The 14,969-nt window shown below is 41.7% G+C and overlaps 1 protein-coding gene across 6 annotated transcripts in view; it reads right to left on the reverse strand.

Annotated features, from left to right (window-relative positions):
* Window positions 1-14,969, reverse strand: part of LOC6605609 (whirlin) — a 35,011-nt gene that overhangs the window by 17,483 nt on the left and 2,559 nt on the right. For all 6 annotated transcript variants that reach the window (XM_032717958.1, XM_032717963.1, XM_032717962.1 and 3 more), the window contains exons 2-9: window positions 5,555-6,386; window positions 5,120-5,258; window positions 3,882-4,012; window positions 1,607-1,902; window positions 1,038-1,358; window positions 811-982; window positions 613-723; window positions 523-552 (exon numbers count right to left, since the gene is read on the reverse strand). In XM_032717958.1, coding sequence (XP_032573849.1) covers window positions 523-552; window positions 613-723; window positions 811-982; window positions 1,038-1,358; window positions 1,607-1,902; window positions 3,882-4,012; window positions 5,120-5,258; window positions 5,555-6,373 — 2,019 coding nt within the window. In that variant the 5' untranslated portion in view covers window positions 6,374-6,386. The remainder of the gene's footprint in view (window positions 1-522; window positions 553-612; window positions 724-810; window positions 983-1,037; window positions 1,359-1,606; window positions 1,903-3,881; window positions 4,013-5,119; window positions 5,259-5,554; window positions 6,387-14,969) is intronic.

The raw sequence follows: 14,969 nt of genomic DNA on the forward strand, positions 1-14,969 counted from the left end.
GGGCCGAATCAGATGTAAGCGAGTTTCTGAAAGCTTTCTCAAAAGAAAATAAAAGGAAATTACATGCAATTTCTGTTGTAAATGAAAGAAGCAATAACTGGTTTAGAGTCGGGTGGCTAAAGAAAGTATCAAGTGTATGTATCTCGTTCAACAATTAAACTACAAGTTTTGTTTTGATTTTCTTTTGTCGAGTGTTATTTGTATTTTTTCTACAGTTGGAACAAATAAGTTAAAGTAAAAGTTACAAACATACAGTGACAACAATTATCAACGACGACATCAAGAAGAGAAAGATATACTAAACAATAAACACATTGTGGGAGTTATATAGTATAGTATAGATAGTAGAGTAAGTATATAGACGAATAGTAGACAGTAGACCGGTTGAACAGTAATCAAAGTTATTTAAAGTTTATTTGGCTGAACATGCTCAGTGTGTATTTTTGGGATATAGTAGTGTCTCCCTCTTAACTAAGTATATATTGTGTCTGTGTCGTAGAATAAATCTTCTAAAAAGCTTACCGGCAAATCACGGGCGGGGTCTCCCTTACGCTGTAAAAGATTATAAAGTTTACATGGGGGTTAACAGGGTATAGAGATCAACGGGCTTACCCTATGCCTATCCACGCTATAAGGATCGCGTTCTCTGCGATAGACGAGCTCATCGTATCGCGTGCGATCCTCGGGGAAAACTAATTCCCGTATTTCCGTCACTAGCGTGTGCTAAGATGGGAAATTAATAGATGTATAATAGTTTCTCTTATTATTTTATCTGGTATCCCTTGACTATGTTACGCTTTAAACACTCACCTTTTCGTACGTATCTAACATCTCTAACAAGACGGCAACAAAGGCATCTATGGTCATTGCTTTCGCACTATATTCGGCAATATAGTACGAAAGGCTTGCAAAGTGATGACGGGGCAGCAGGGAGCGCGCCTTCTCCTCCACCATGGTCGCAATTTGACCTTTTCGGCGTGCTCTGCAAAGTTGATTTTGTAGAATTGAAAGGACATTTAGATCTGTCTATGACCCACCTTGTGCCCGTTGGACTGTAGGCGTCCCAGGGCTCCATCTCGATGGAGGTGCAGGAGTGGGGCACCTTGCCCACGTCACGTATCACCAGCGACATGCGTTTGTGGTACTTCAACTGACCCACCGCCTCGTCGTGCGTCACATCGAGAAAGGATTGCCCATTGACCTCGAGGATCTCGTCGCCAATCATCAGTCCGGAACGATCCGCCACGCTGTCCTTATCCACGCCGGTGACAAAGATCCCCAGGCCGTACTCCACGCCGCCACGGATCATCAGGCCCAGAGACTGACCCGGCTCGATCAGCAGCTCCACACGACGTATGCTATCGGGTATAGAGTGTTAAGATGTTAACTAAGAGCTAGAAGCTACATTTTGTAGGAAAAATTGGGATGTATTCAAGGAAAAACCCAATCTCATCAATCCCATAGTACAGAATTCGAAGTATTATGAAAATTGGCAATCAGTTACTATACTTGTCGAGCATCGGTACATTTTAGGGTCTTCTGTTTCGATATTTTTTTTAAAAAGGGCTGCTAGTTTTGAAATACGTGTGTTAATCTATATACTCACCGATCCCTTCGCTCGCTGCGCCTGCCCCCGTACTCCATGGGCGGGGAGGCGGGTCGTCCGTGGCGGTCCATCCAGGAGCAGGTCTGGCGGAAGGGCAGACCCGCCCCGGAGGCCGCCGCCGCCGCTGCAGCCGCTGCCGCCTGGTTCTGTGAGTGCAGGGGGGGAGCCATCGACGCGTACATGGGGTCGCGGGAGGGCGGACCGAAGCCGTGGAGCGGGGCGGTCGAGTTCAGAGTGGGCGGCGCTCGCACCGTCATACTGATTTGACGTGACGATTTCAATATCTGCACACATCTCTGCGTTAAGAAAAAATGTGGCAATAGAAGAGACACAAAAAAGAGAGGACAGATGCGAGCAGAACGGAACGAACCAACAAGAGAAGAGAGAAAGAGAGAGTGGGAAAATGGAGCAAAGTACTAAATGAAAATAAACAAAATGAAATGGAAATTCGCCAATTGCTTGGACAAAAACGTGTACGTAACGTGGTGCCGGAATTTTCCAATATTATTAATTAACTTTTACTGTGGGCGGAGTAACGAACTTGAAATACCACCCAAAATTCGCTAGACTTTCATTTGTCGGCGTCCTTTTGCGGTCTGATTTTGTTGTCTGTTCTCAGTGAAGCTTGCCACAATTTGCTGTCATTATTTTAATTGTTTCTGACCAAAAAACTAATGTGAGAATGTGCAAAGTTGTGTTGGTCCATGGAGAAAGGGGGCTATGTGCGGGTGCTTTGTGCAAATTGGTCTGTGAATCCTCGCAGGTGTTGCCTTCTTTTAGGGGCTTCCAGGTTCGGTTAAAGTCCTAATTTTTCGGTTTGTGGTGGACTTTTCGGCCAACTGCACTTATTTTTAATAAATGTATAAGGATTATATCAAACTGAAGTGCAGCATCATAGCATTTGTGGTTCGATTCCTTGACATCCAGCAGGGATGTAAATGTGTTGTGAAATGCTTTTCAGCTCAGTTTTCTAGTTAAAAGGATGTGTGGCAGCTTATGGAATCTTAAATTTATAAAATGTGGGCTCTCTACTGTGTTGGCAGAAACGTCAGTCCTTTGCAGTTGGTCAACAGAAACTACCAACTAAAAGTGTGTAAATAAAAAGCATTTAACAAAAATAAAACATACCAAACAAATTCTGATACAAAATGCGACTAATCTATTGCCAATTTTTTCTCAGTGTATATTTGTATTAGTGTATTATTGATTTTATTTTCATGGTTTTTCTCAAATATATGTTCGTATTTGGTTAAGTAATATTCATACAAAACTGTATCGTGTGCATAAAGATTTATATACTTGTAGAGGAAACAACTACGAAAAATCGCTCAAAGCAGACAGCAATCGATACGAGGAATGGATTATATATATGCATATATATATGCATCTATATTTATGTTTCCTGGTTGTGTGGGTTCCCAAACAAGTTCTGTCGAAATCGGTTAAAGTTTAAATTGCTCGAAAGCGTGAGAAATGGCACAGCATGTGTCAATCTAGTGCCAAACCTAAGCCCTCGTCCCTTCACCCATCTATGTAGTAATATGTTTGAGAATGAATTATATTGACTATCATAACGTGTCACATAAAATATTCCACAATAAATTGACTTTCGTTCGTAGGCAGCTGCCACCATCGAAGGGCCGAGGAAAGCCCTTTCTTTTGGTTACTCTGGTGGTGGCATACTCAATACAGTTTACCAGTTTAATACAGTTATTTGTACGTCCATACAAATATATGTATACTGTTATGCTTGATGGATAGAACCCCATTATGGACAACTATTAAGAGCCAGCGATTGACAAACTGAGCCTGGCGATACCAGTACGGCCTGGCTGGAAAATCGCATTAAAAATCAATAAGACGTACAATAAAATTAGATATTTTTTGATGGAAGAAAAATTTGACATGGCTGTCAGGGTCGAGCCAAAGAAAGAACTGAGGACTAATTTAATTTATTTCTGCATTATTACTTGCAATTTCAGTGAAAAGTATGATTTTAATTAAGGTTTAGGATAAAATGTAACAACATATTATTTCTCATTTTCCTTTGAAATGTTATCAAGACCAAATACCGTTCCCAAGTCAATCTATTATATTATTCAATAAAGTAACTGTTTTTGGGTATCAAAGGACCTCTATGCCCACCCCACATTGCTGTATGCTTTAATCGATTTTGATCTAAGTATAAACAACATTAGCTACTACAAAATATTTAATAAAGATCAAAGAAGATATAAATATTTATGCGAGCGTAAATATTTTGTGGGATGCTCACCTTCAGCGCCTCCTCGTGATTGATTGAGGTGAAGGGGGTGCCATTCACCTCTAGGATTGTATCACCGGGTCGCAAGCCAGCGCGCTCGGCCACCGAATTTTCCTCGATGCGTGAGATGTAGACGCCTAAGCCTGGAAAAAAAACAATAAAAACAGGGGGCGGAAGAGGGGAAATCAATTAGCCAGCACGCTCACACACTCGATTTTTAATATAAAACCCCCTTTCTAGTCCCGCCGAAATTACCCAGGCCCCATTCTTTCATGGTCCTCTGTGTTTTTCAATTTTTCCATTTTTTTTTTCTTCGTTTTTCGTTGTTTTTCATTAAGCTCAGCCATTTTGCAGTGGATTGAGGATGGAGTGCGGCAGCCATTTTATGTTTAATTTATAAAACACTTGTGTGACTGTGTGTGTGTGAATGTGAGTATTTCTGTGTGTGTGTGTCCGTATATGTGAGTGTGCACAATGGCGACGAGGTAACGTGAAGAAGAACTGAATAGAGAAGCCTGCATACGTTGGCAACTTAAATAGATTTTTATCGATTTTAAAGCCGTCCGCATATTGCAAACCAAAAATAAATTCAACGGCAGGAAATGGGAATGAAGGCAGGAAGAGTTGAAGGAAAACAGGCAGGAAGGGCTGGTTAGCCAAAAAGGTAGTCAGGTGCAAAATGCACTTGGAAATGTCAAAGCTGCTGGCGGTTTGTCACACACAAACATCCATGCCAATACACGTGGTTACTCAAACGAGGACGGACGGACGGACACATGACTCCGTGAGACCCGGACAATAAAACGAAATTGAAAACTAAATTGCACGTAAGAGCTTCCCATGCGAAAAGGCACGAAGAACACGGAGAAGCCATCACCCGAAACCGACTGGGCGTAACATGGTATCAAACACTAAGGGGCGTGGCAGTGGACAGATTAAATGGGTAGAGAAGTGTTGGGAAATTTCAGTTGCGAAGGCTTTTCCGACAAATCGGAAGGCTTAACAAGGCTTACTGTTTCTTATTTATTTACTATAAGCCAATAAGATTAAGGTGCAAATTATGTTTAAAACGCTCATCCCTAAACAATAAATTTCTTTGAATTGCCTGGTTAAATAAATCACGTATACGACTAGTTGACCACCCCAAAACTTATAGCTATGTCAGACATTATGTAGTCCGTTTGCAGTGAAGTTTTCTTGTTAGCCAAGTATGTTGAGTAAGTTGAATAATCTATCATTTATTCACTCACCTGAGTCTTTGCCTCCTTTAACGCAAATGCCGAAACCATGATCGATTTGCTGGTCGCGCGACATGGAAACGGTTCGCGTCGTAAGTTCATGGATATTCGGGACACTACGATCCCTTTCCCGCTCCCGATCCCGGTAAATCTGAAAAATAAGAAGACATTAGAAAAATTAACAATTAACGAAACTACCGTATGAGCAGCCATATTAACACAGAAAATAGTTAAATTTTGTGCCATTTAAAATTCATTTGTTAATCTTTAACCATTATTTATTGCATTTGCGAATGTATTTAGGACAGTAATCCATCGTTAAAAGATTATCAAGGTGAGATAATATTTCTTTTCAGTCATTTTTTATACACCATTTTTATATATGTATAAAAAGGATTTTAATATTTTCTGTGTGAATATGAATGGAGTAAACAGATTGACACCCACCTGGTGGGTGGTGGAAGGCGGACTGCTGGCGGGGCTCCGCCTGCCGGTGCGATCCCGATCCCGCGTGCCGCCGTTGCTGTAGTGGTAGCTACTCGTAGGAACTGATGACGACTGGGTGGCGCCGAACATGCGGAGCACCTGCTCCGGCGATATGGGCCGCTTCTTGTTGCCGTTGCTGCTCGCGTGCTGGCCCATCGATCGCCCACTGGCCGCCGTCGATGTGGGCAGTGTGCCCGCCGTTCCGGCGGCCATGTGGCTGGCGGGTGAGGAGCTGAGATAGGCGCTGCCACGCCCCGGCAACGATCCGCCCTTGGTGGGCACGCCCGCCGAGTTGAAGTAGTAGTGCGGCGAGTGGGGGCGCTCGACGATCGTGTAAGAGGTGCCCGGCGGGGAGTAATACAATCCGGATCGACCGCCGGCACCGCGCAACGAACTGGTGCTGTTGCCAACGCGCGAACCGCCCGCCGCCGCCGACGATCCAACGTAGGGTCCGCTGCCCGGCGGCGGACTGATCATGCCAAAGGCCATTCCAATGTCCTCCGCCTCGAAGCTGCTCGGTCCCGGCGCTCCACTACTGCGCAGGTGGTGACCACTGAGTCCCGCCGATCCGCCCGTCGGCACGCTCGACGACGACTGCGTTCCGCCCATTGAGGGCCCAAGGCCAAAGCTGGCGGCTGCCGCTGCGGTCGCATTGTATCCGTAGGGTCGGGCACTCCATCGCGAGGGTCCAAGATCACAGAGTTCGGCATAGTCGTTGCCAGCTGCGCTCATTGTCAGGGGGTCGCCGTCGTATGGAATGCCACTGCCCCCAAGGCGCATTACACTGCTGGAGCTGAAATGGAAGGGATGCCATTAATAAAAGGGTTAAATGTTGACTAAAAGTAGAAAGTAGAAAGGGTTAACATATTCGAATCTTAGAGTTACACATTGAACTTTGAGCCGATCCACCAAGAACAGGTTCTCTGTTCACATAGATGTGTGAAACGGTCTCTTTTCCATATTTTTTGAAAATGCCTAATCGACTCCGGCTGTCATACCGGGTACTAACCGCCCGGAATTGGGTTAAAACACCCCCTCTGCACCGCTCCGCTCCACCATTCAATCTGCAATCCCGCGAACAACTTTTGTTTGCGTACGCAGGCCGCTAAGCCGCCGCTCAGACTGAGCGCCACATTCAGTGCAAACAATGGCTTAATCTCCAGAGTCATATGGTATACTGCTGCCCCTCTTCCCTGCTCCACCAGCCCGGCAAACACATACACGCCAACACACACACACAGACACATTCATTTGCGCACACTGCGAAATCAATGGGAACTTATGCCCCGTGCTTCATTATTTATGTCCCAACTTTGGTTGGCAAAACAAAAACAGGTTAGCACAAAGGCAGCCGGAGCTCTATGTGTCCCGGTGGCGGAGCTCCTGGCCCAAACCATCCTTACACATTTACACGTCGTCCTGATGAAGGAAAGAGGGCACCTCGCTACTCATAAATAGTTGAAAATTGCCGTGCTCACACATTGCCACCCACTTAGCCGTGCCCCTGGTTACGGAAATGACTGGCACACGATAGCCATTCTGTAGTTCGGGATATAAAATATTTGAAATTTTACAGGATTTAACAAAAACGCTGCATATTTTACAAACAGATGCATCACATGTATTATTATTATTATTCAATAATAACTCCATATTTCAAACTCTTTTAAATGAGAAAGTCCAATTAAGTGTAGTTTACATTCAGAACGCAAAATTTCAAAAATAATTGAATATTGGTTTGAATAAAAATTAAACAAACACATATTTTCATATTTTCAGTCTTAAGTCAGTCTTAAGTCAAGCATCTCAAGTAAATGTTAAAAATTTATTTTAAATTACCAAAAATGTGAATTTTTATTCAAGTATTTTAACTAGTAGTACACATGTTAAATGTGTTACAGACAACTTAAATAAAGTGAAATTGATTTTCAAAAAGTTTGAATCAATATAATTTCAAACTGACTAGCTCAATGATTGCATTTCGAATGGCAATCAAGGGCAAGTTCCTTAACTTTCGATCAGCCCATCGAATTCAATTAAAAAACTTCCCCATCGATTATGCCAATAAAAGTTGTATCAAAGCCATAAACGAAACGCTGTCGATTAATCGAGTGTAAATAGCAAATAAGTTTCGAGTACTCAAATACTCTGGCATGTGTGAGTTTTTTTGCATTTCCATTTGAGTTGTTAAGCTGCGTGTTTGTGTGTGTGTGCGTGTATAGAGTGAGTGAGAGGGAGCAGAGTTGTGGAAAGGTAAAGTGCACTTTCAGCTAAGCGGTGAAGAACAAAGCGCCGGCCAATTTGGTTTGACGCTTAAGCGCACTTAGCGGTCGACCATTGGCAAACACAAACACAGGACATACCAAACACGCACACATGCTTAATTCAGTCAGCAACACACACATACCCACACACACGCACACAGGGACACCTACGTAATGGCTGGCAATTGTGCTTACGTCTAACAAGCAGCCAATAATGTCCTTTTTGATTTACCGATACACATTTGCATTTCTTTCTGCCACACAACAAATTGGCAAGCAGACGCCATTACAAATGAGGCTAACAAATACACGCGCAGCAATGGAAAACATATGTTTGCCAGTGTGCGTGAGTGTGCCAATGTATTTTGTATAAATATCAATAAGAAGCATCAGCAGAAGCTTCCCTATATTATATAGATATGACAATAAATTTCTCTGCTGCTCTCTCCCTCTTTTCTTTGTATTTTTTTTCTGTTATTTATTTTTCTTTTTGTTCTTGTTGCTGGCTTGGCTTTGTTAGAGAATAAACGACAAAAACAGCATGCTCCAAACGTATTTACTCATGACCTTGGTAAAGCACAGCCAGGACTCACACACACACACACTTGCCCAAGAACCGCACTCACTCACACACTCACAAACAGGGGCACTGTGCACTTGGCAAAAGTGCTCCACTCATTGTCATTAAGTTGTGGGGCTTGGACTTGATCGTCCTTCAGAAAATTCCCAAAGACAACTTCCAAACTTAAAAATGATAAAACTGATGTTGTCCCAAACCGCGAAAATAGTGGTATTACGTCAAGAAGCGGGTATTAAATCAAGTTTGGGATCTCCAAAAGACAGTTTTCATCCCGAAAGCAGGGTAACACATGCTGGAAAGACTTGTTTGCAATCGCTAAAGGAAGAACTAACTGCTAAACGGTGACAAAAAAGCACTCACACACCAACACTCACAACCACAGTTGCCGCCGTTTGTCGTTGGCGCTTGACACAAGGACATTTTTCATGTACGCGTTGTGACATTTTTCGGAATTTGTTAGTCAGACTCTGGTTTGTGCCAAGCAGCCAGTCGAGAGTGCATAGATACACCGTGTGATATATGGCTCAATTTTGTGCACTTTTTAAGTATGCTTTAAAACCTTCTTAAACTAAACATATTTTACTTCCAAAGTACCAGAGGCTCACATAATTTTCAAATATTTTTAATATAAAAGTTTGTATTTTCAGAACATTTTTTTTTTTGATATTTTTGAATATTTAAATTCCACTGTGCCCAGTTCCAATTCTCGTTTTTGTCTACTTCCAACAGCTGGCAGTTTGTTGTAACTGTTTCGCCGTTGTCCCTGCCACGCCGCCTGCACTTTGCCCCCTTGTCCACCATTGACTTTGGTTTTTGCTGTTGCTGTTGTTTGATTTGAAAATAAGTTTTGTATATTGTTCACTCCAGTTTTTATTGCACTCGAGCCTAGGCAGTTTTCATTGCATGTTCTGTCTAATTTTACACAGAAGAAAAACACGTCAAGCTCAAACATATATAAATACATATATTAAGTTTTTCCCGTACTCGGTCCCGTACATATATTAAGTTTTTCCCGTACTCGGTCCCGTACTGGTCCCGTACTGGTCCCGTACTGGTCGCGTACTGGTTCCGTACTGGTTCCGATAGGTCCAAAAAATTCCCCTCAAATTCAGCCTATAGTGCAATGCATTGTAATGCTGACACACACAGGCGCAAATGAACAGGAAGAAGAGGAGGCCCCCAAATGTATGCTATGCAAAAAGACTTGCTTTCAACGCAAACCCGTTTATCGCTGGGCATAAATAATTGATGTTTAATATGCGCCTGGCATTTAACGTTCAGCTCTTCAAGTGCGCTTAATAGTTGCCAGAGGCATATTAAAACATTAACCAAAGCTGCAGAAGTTCGCTTAAGCCCAGGGCATTCATCAACGTTCATCATCATCATATCAACGAGCTTCATTTTTTCCTTTCTTTTTTTTCGCTTGCCTTTTTTTCGGCGGTAAATTTCTGGGGAAGTAATTATGATAAATGCAGGATATGCACGAGTGTGGGGACTGTTTGCCAAAGCGGCATGTCGAACTTGTAACTGGGTTAATTGCGCGTAAATAAAAGGCAGGTAGCACACGGGGAACATGTGCCTTGCCCATTTCCCATTTCCGAGGTGCTGTCAATAAATCTTGAACAAGATCTCGTGGAAGTTTGATAAGCAGAGCAATGACTTCAGTTACGTGACTTTGCCTTGTTTACATTGCGCAGCAAATCACATGAAAACATGTCCATTTTCTCTTTATTCCAAAAGCTGAGTTCTTACTAAGTTTCTGATAAGCCAGAATATGCAGCGTGTTGATTGTCAGATGGGGAAAATAAGAGATGATACTTTTCACGTGAAGTGACTCATTTGTGAGACATTTAATTGAAAGGTGAATTTAAGATATACAAATTTACGAATTAGTGAGTTTTAGCACGTATTAATACACTAACCTAATCGCATCTTAGTTCAAATACATTTATATGGACATCATTTCAGCACTCCTCTGTACCATATTGATTGCCCGCAGATGAAAGATAATCCTAGGACCTAATCAAACAACGACGTTGCTTCTTGCCCCGTGAGTCAAGTACTACAACAAAACAATGCAATCGAATACATAATGGAAATGCACTAGTTCATGTATTAATCAGCTTTGTGGGTGCTGCGACTCAATTACCTTATGCCCCCGGTTATTTGATATTGGATATTTGAACGCCTGGTATGCATGTGTTTATGTACAAACAATATTGAACGCTTTAGTCGAGATCCTCGACTATCAGATACCCATTTAGGCGCCACTGGAGTCTGCATGCTTCATCTCAACTTTCTGCCTCTTATAGTTCCCGAGATCACAGCGTTTATACGGAGGATCAAATGGACAAGAACAGGTCAACTTGCCCAGTGATCTTGATCGATAACATACTCTATAAAGTCGAAAACGCCTACCTGTAACAGGTCTACCTGTAACAGGTCTACCTGTAACAGGTACTTGATCTTTAATTATAATAATTATGGGTTTATTCAAATACAAAAGTCAATTGACATGCAACTGATTCAATGTAATGTTTTCAATCAATTTAGCTACTTATTTTGTTAAACAAATATATGTATATATCAAACATATGAGCCCCGCCTCTTTTCAATTAAATTTTCCTCTGTTAGCATGGAGGGTGTGGTTTTCTTGAGTTTTTCCTCCAACTAAAACGTCACGTAGACGACACGAAGCCAGAAGAAAATCTGCCATAATAAGTGCACAATGCACATGTGCACAAATGCACATGCATAAGTTAGGGCAGACAGAAAGAAAATGGCCGTAAGAAACCGAAAACGTGGAAAAGGTACAACAAACCAGACCCGAAAGAAGAACAAACCAAGTTGACTTACATGTCAACTATTGATTTTTTAATTAAATATTAATGAAGCATGAGGAACGGTTACAACAACAGCAGTGGCTGCGGCAAAAATGGCACAAAACACGCTCGAAAAAAGAAGGGAAAAGTTGAACAGGGAAGTGGAGCGCCTCGGGTATGCTACAAAAAAAACATGACACACAAAGAAGGGTGCCAGGTGAGCGAAGAAAGGTATACGAAATATACGAGCAAATTACGAATTTTTAATCACACGTCGCGTTTGTTACATAAGCGGGAATATCAGATCCCCGCCAAACCTAAAAAAAAGCAAAACAAGCGAACAGAAATCAAATAAAATAAATATGCAAAGCGTCGTCTCGCTGTCCCTACCACCCACCGCCACGTCTTCCGCCCATATTTCCCTCTTTTGAGTAGGTCGTCTATGCACAGACACGCAACTACACCGGGAAAAACTCTTACCACATTCTGGAAAAAACGTTTGTCCTTTTTTGTCAAAGCCCTATTAGATACATTTATATCTTCTGCAGTATCAGTATTGTGATTTATCCATTAATGATTATATTTTCATTTTGAATAAATTAAAATTTTAAAAAACTAATGGAAAATTATTTATACATTTATGTATTTAATTTCATTCATATGATATTATATGATCGTGGATAATTTATGACATTATTTAAAACATATTTATTAAATATATAGTTAAAACCAAGCGATAACTTTCTCCCTGTGCAGCGGTAAAAAAGTAGGAAATGTGTGGAAATGTAAAAGGCAAATGAAACTAACTGGGGAAGTCAGGATCCGGGGAGTGTGTGTGTGCCAACGAGAGACAGGACAGCCAGGACAGGCTGGCATTTCCTACAAAACGCCGAGCAGCATTTTGTCCAGTCACGAAAAGTTGGGTCTGAGCAAAAACAAAAAAGGAACCAGGATATATACACACGTACCGCCGAATGGCTGGAGTTCGGGTTAGCAAGAAGCTCTCGAGTCGACAAAGTCTCAAGTTGAATGAAGATCTCACGCAACTTACACACAAACCAAAAGGTGACTGTGGGCTTGGTGTGATTCAAACCCTACTAACATATTATTCCCGGCATGAATTCCAGTTCATGCCTACAATGTAGCTGGGAGTACGAACTTGCTGCATTTGAAAATTGATATTTATGACAGGAATAAATAATCACACATATCGCAGGTGAGACGATGAAAGTTTGATGATAGTGGTGTTAAATTACCATTCATCTTAATTATGAATCAATGTTATTGACAATTTTAGACTTTGGCTTGACATTCGTTTGTCTCTGCATTAAAGTGCTGAAAGCCTTCATTATTTTTCACATAAATCTCCTATAGAAAATTCCACATAATTTGGCTTGCCAGGCTGCAGCTCATAAGCCCCTTAATTATTGTGTCAGCTAACTGAAAGTTAATAAACCACCCATTGTCATGAAAATGAAATCCAAAAATAAACTGCCAGACCAAATGGGGCACCAGCCAAAATCAATAATAAATACATAAACAGGTCAAACAATGTCGCAAGGAAGGAAGACAGTAGGAAAGCCATTACCACTATGGGCTATGGAAAACCCTTCAATATAAGTGCAAAAACTAATAAATTCATATATATATTGCGCTTTCTGCTAGACTTCATTAAATTTAAATATTTGCTTCTAAATATTTCCAAAGGATTCTCCGTCTAAAAAGCTATGTTTGTTTTGAGTGGCTATAGAAAGGAGCACACAAACTATATTATTTACTTCTGCAATTTGGCGAAGCTCTTTGAAGCACGCTGACTTTATCATAAACGACACACTTAATGGAAAGCCATAAAGAAAGACATTTATTATTCATCACGTTTAAACTCGCAGTTCACATTTTGGCAACGCCGCAGTGCAATAAATAATACAGCGTTTTATCAGAGTCATCATAATCGTTGAGTTGCGTGGGAAAGCCCCAGACCCTGCGCATTTCCACCACAAATAAGGATAATAAGCCAGCAATTAGTGTCACCGATGAAGACTGAAACAGAAACATGGCCCAAAGCCAAGACCCCCAACACACTTAAGGCAATTTTCCCTGGCTTGAAAGTAGGGAGAATAACAAGGAAAGAGGTTAACCGAGCCGCTCGTACAGACGCAAATCTATTATCCCACATCCTTTTTACCTCCTACAGCAGAAAATGAAAAAAAAGTAGAGGGAACGAAGGAAAAGTTGCAAGGACAAATCGCAATTCCAGTTTTATGAATATTTTTCTATTTGCCTATGGAAAACTGCTGAATGGTCCTTACTTTATCAAGACCTCCTTGCGACCCAATTCAATGGCCAAAGGTGAGGGAAACTTTCTTAATACAAGATACTCAAAGAACTTGCACACGGTCATACGGAAAGAGACGGAGTCCGACATTCAATTGCCACCTTACGGCTGTAGGATTTGCCATTTATAATGTGTGCGCCTGTGTGTGCGCGTGAGTCCTGGCAAACTCAAACCGAAAGTCTTAAGTGAATTAAGAGGAAAACTTGCAACATTTCTAAGGCGACCCCAATCCACCCGCACACCGCATGTCCTCCAAGGTTAGCCCACTTAATGAGCTCTTGAAGTGCTCAAGCTTGAGTTTGCTAAATACATATCTATGAGCATGAACAAAAAAAGGATTATTTGATATGGCAGCCCCGCCTTCCGTTTAACGATATCCTTCTGACTGGACACCTGTGTCTTCGTTTGCCACCTTGCTTCCTTCCCTGCCATGGGCTCCAAGATTGATTGTTATGCCAGCGAAAACTAAAAGCAGTAAGGGCTCGGCTCTCTTCGACCACACTTGGTTTTGCTTTAGTTCGGCTTGGGCCACTTAATGATTGCCAGCCAAAAACTTGTGGATAGTGCGAGGTCGGGGTGTGAGGTGCGTTCCGGGAATGCCAGGGAATGTCACCCACACCTTTAGATATACCATAAAACAATTATTGGAATTTCTTTCTTTCACCTTCGCTTTTCGGTGGGCAGGGTTTTTCGGCTTATTTTATGATGGGTGTAATTAAAGTTGGTGACTGGGAAGTGGGTCACGTAACTTCAATAGCAGATATATCAGCATAATCGCTTTATGGATTTACAATTTGAGTTGCCTTTCATAATATACAAATTATGATCCTGGGGAGATATTACAAAATTGATCTTCTTATCAAGACAATTGATTAATTATAACGCAAACCAAAAAACCTCACCCACCTTGACCCAAAAATATAGTTTGCCTTATTACTTTCACAAAAGCCATTATTAACGACACAGTGTCAACAAAAATTTCGAGTAAGATATTAATAACCTAAAAAACACACTCGTGGTTGACACTTGGGCTGAGGCGAACACGGGCTGAGGCTGAGTAATAACTATTTAATGAGTTTGTGCCACAGCTCGGTGTTGGGTAGAAGAAAGTAACTTGGCCGTGAACCAAGTGCCAACTGCCGTCATCGGGAAAACATTCCATTCACTGACGCCATTTAATTAAAATTTGCGCCTAATTAATTGCCGAAAAGCGGAAGCGCACAGCCTGACAGGACATTGGGCGTACTAGGCGTATGAGTGATGTTTGCCTATTTACATCAGCTCCTATTTGATTGGAGCCCAGCCGCACTAATTGGAAATGAAAATTTGATTTCTCGCATTTCTGTGGTCGGCACTGCTATTTTGCATTTTGCAT

Source organism: Drosophila sechellia, chromosome 3L, assembly GCF_004382195.2.
Source record: "Drosophila sechellia strain sech25 chromosome 3L, ASM438219v1, whole genome shotgun sequence".
NCBI lineage: Eukaryota > Metazoa > Arthropoda > Insecta > Diptera > Drosophilidae > Drosophila > Drosophila sechellia.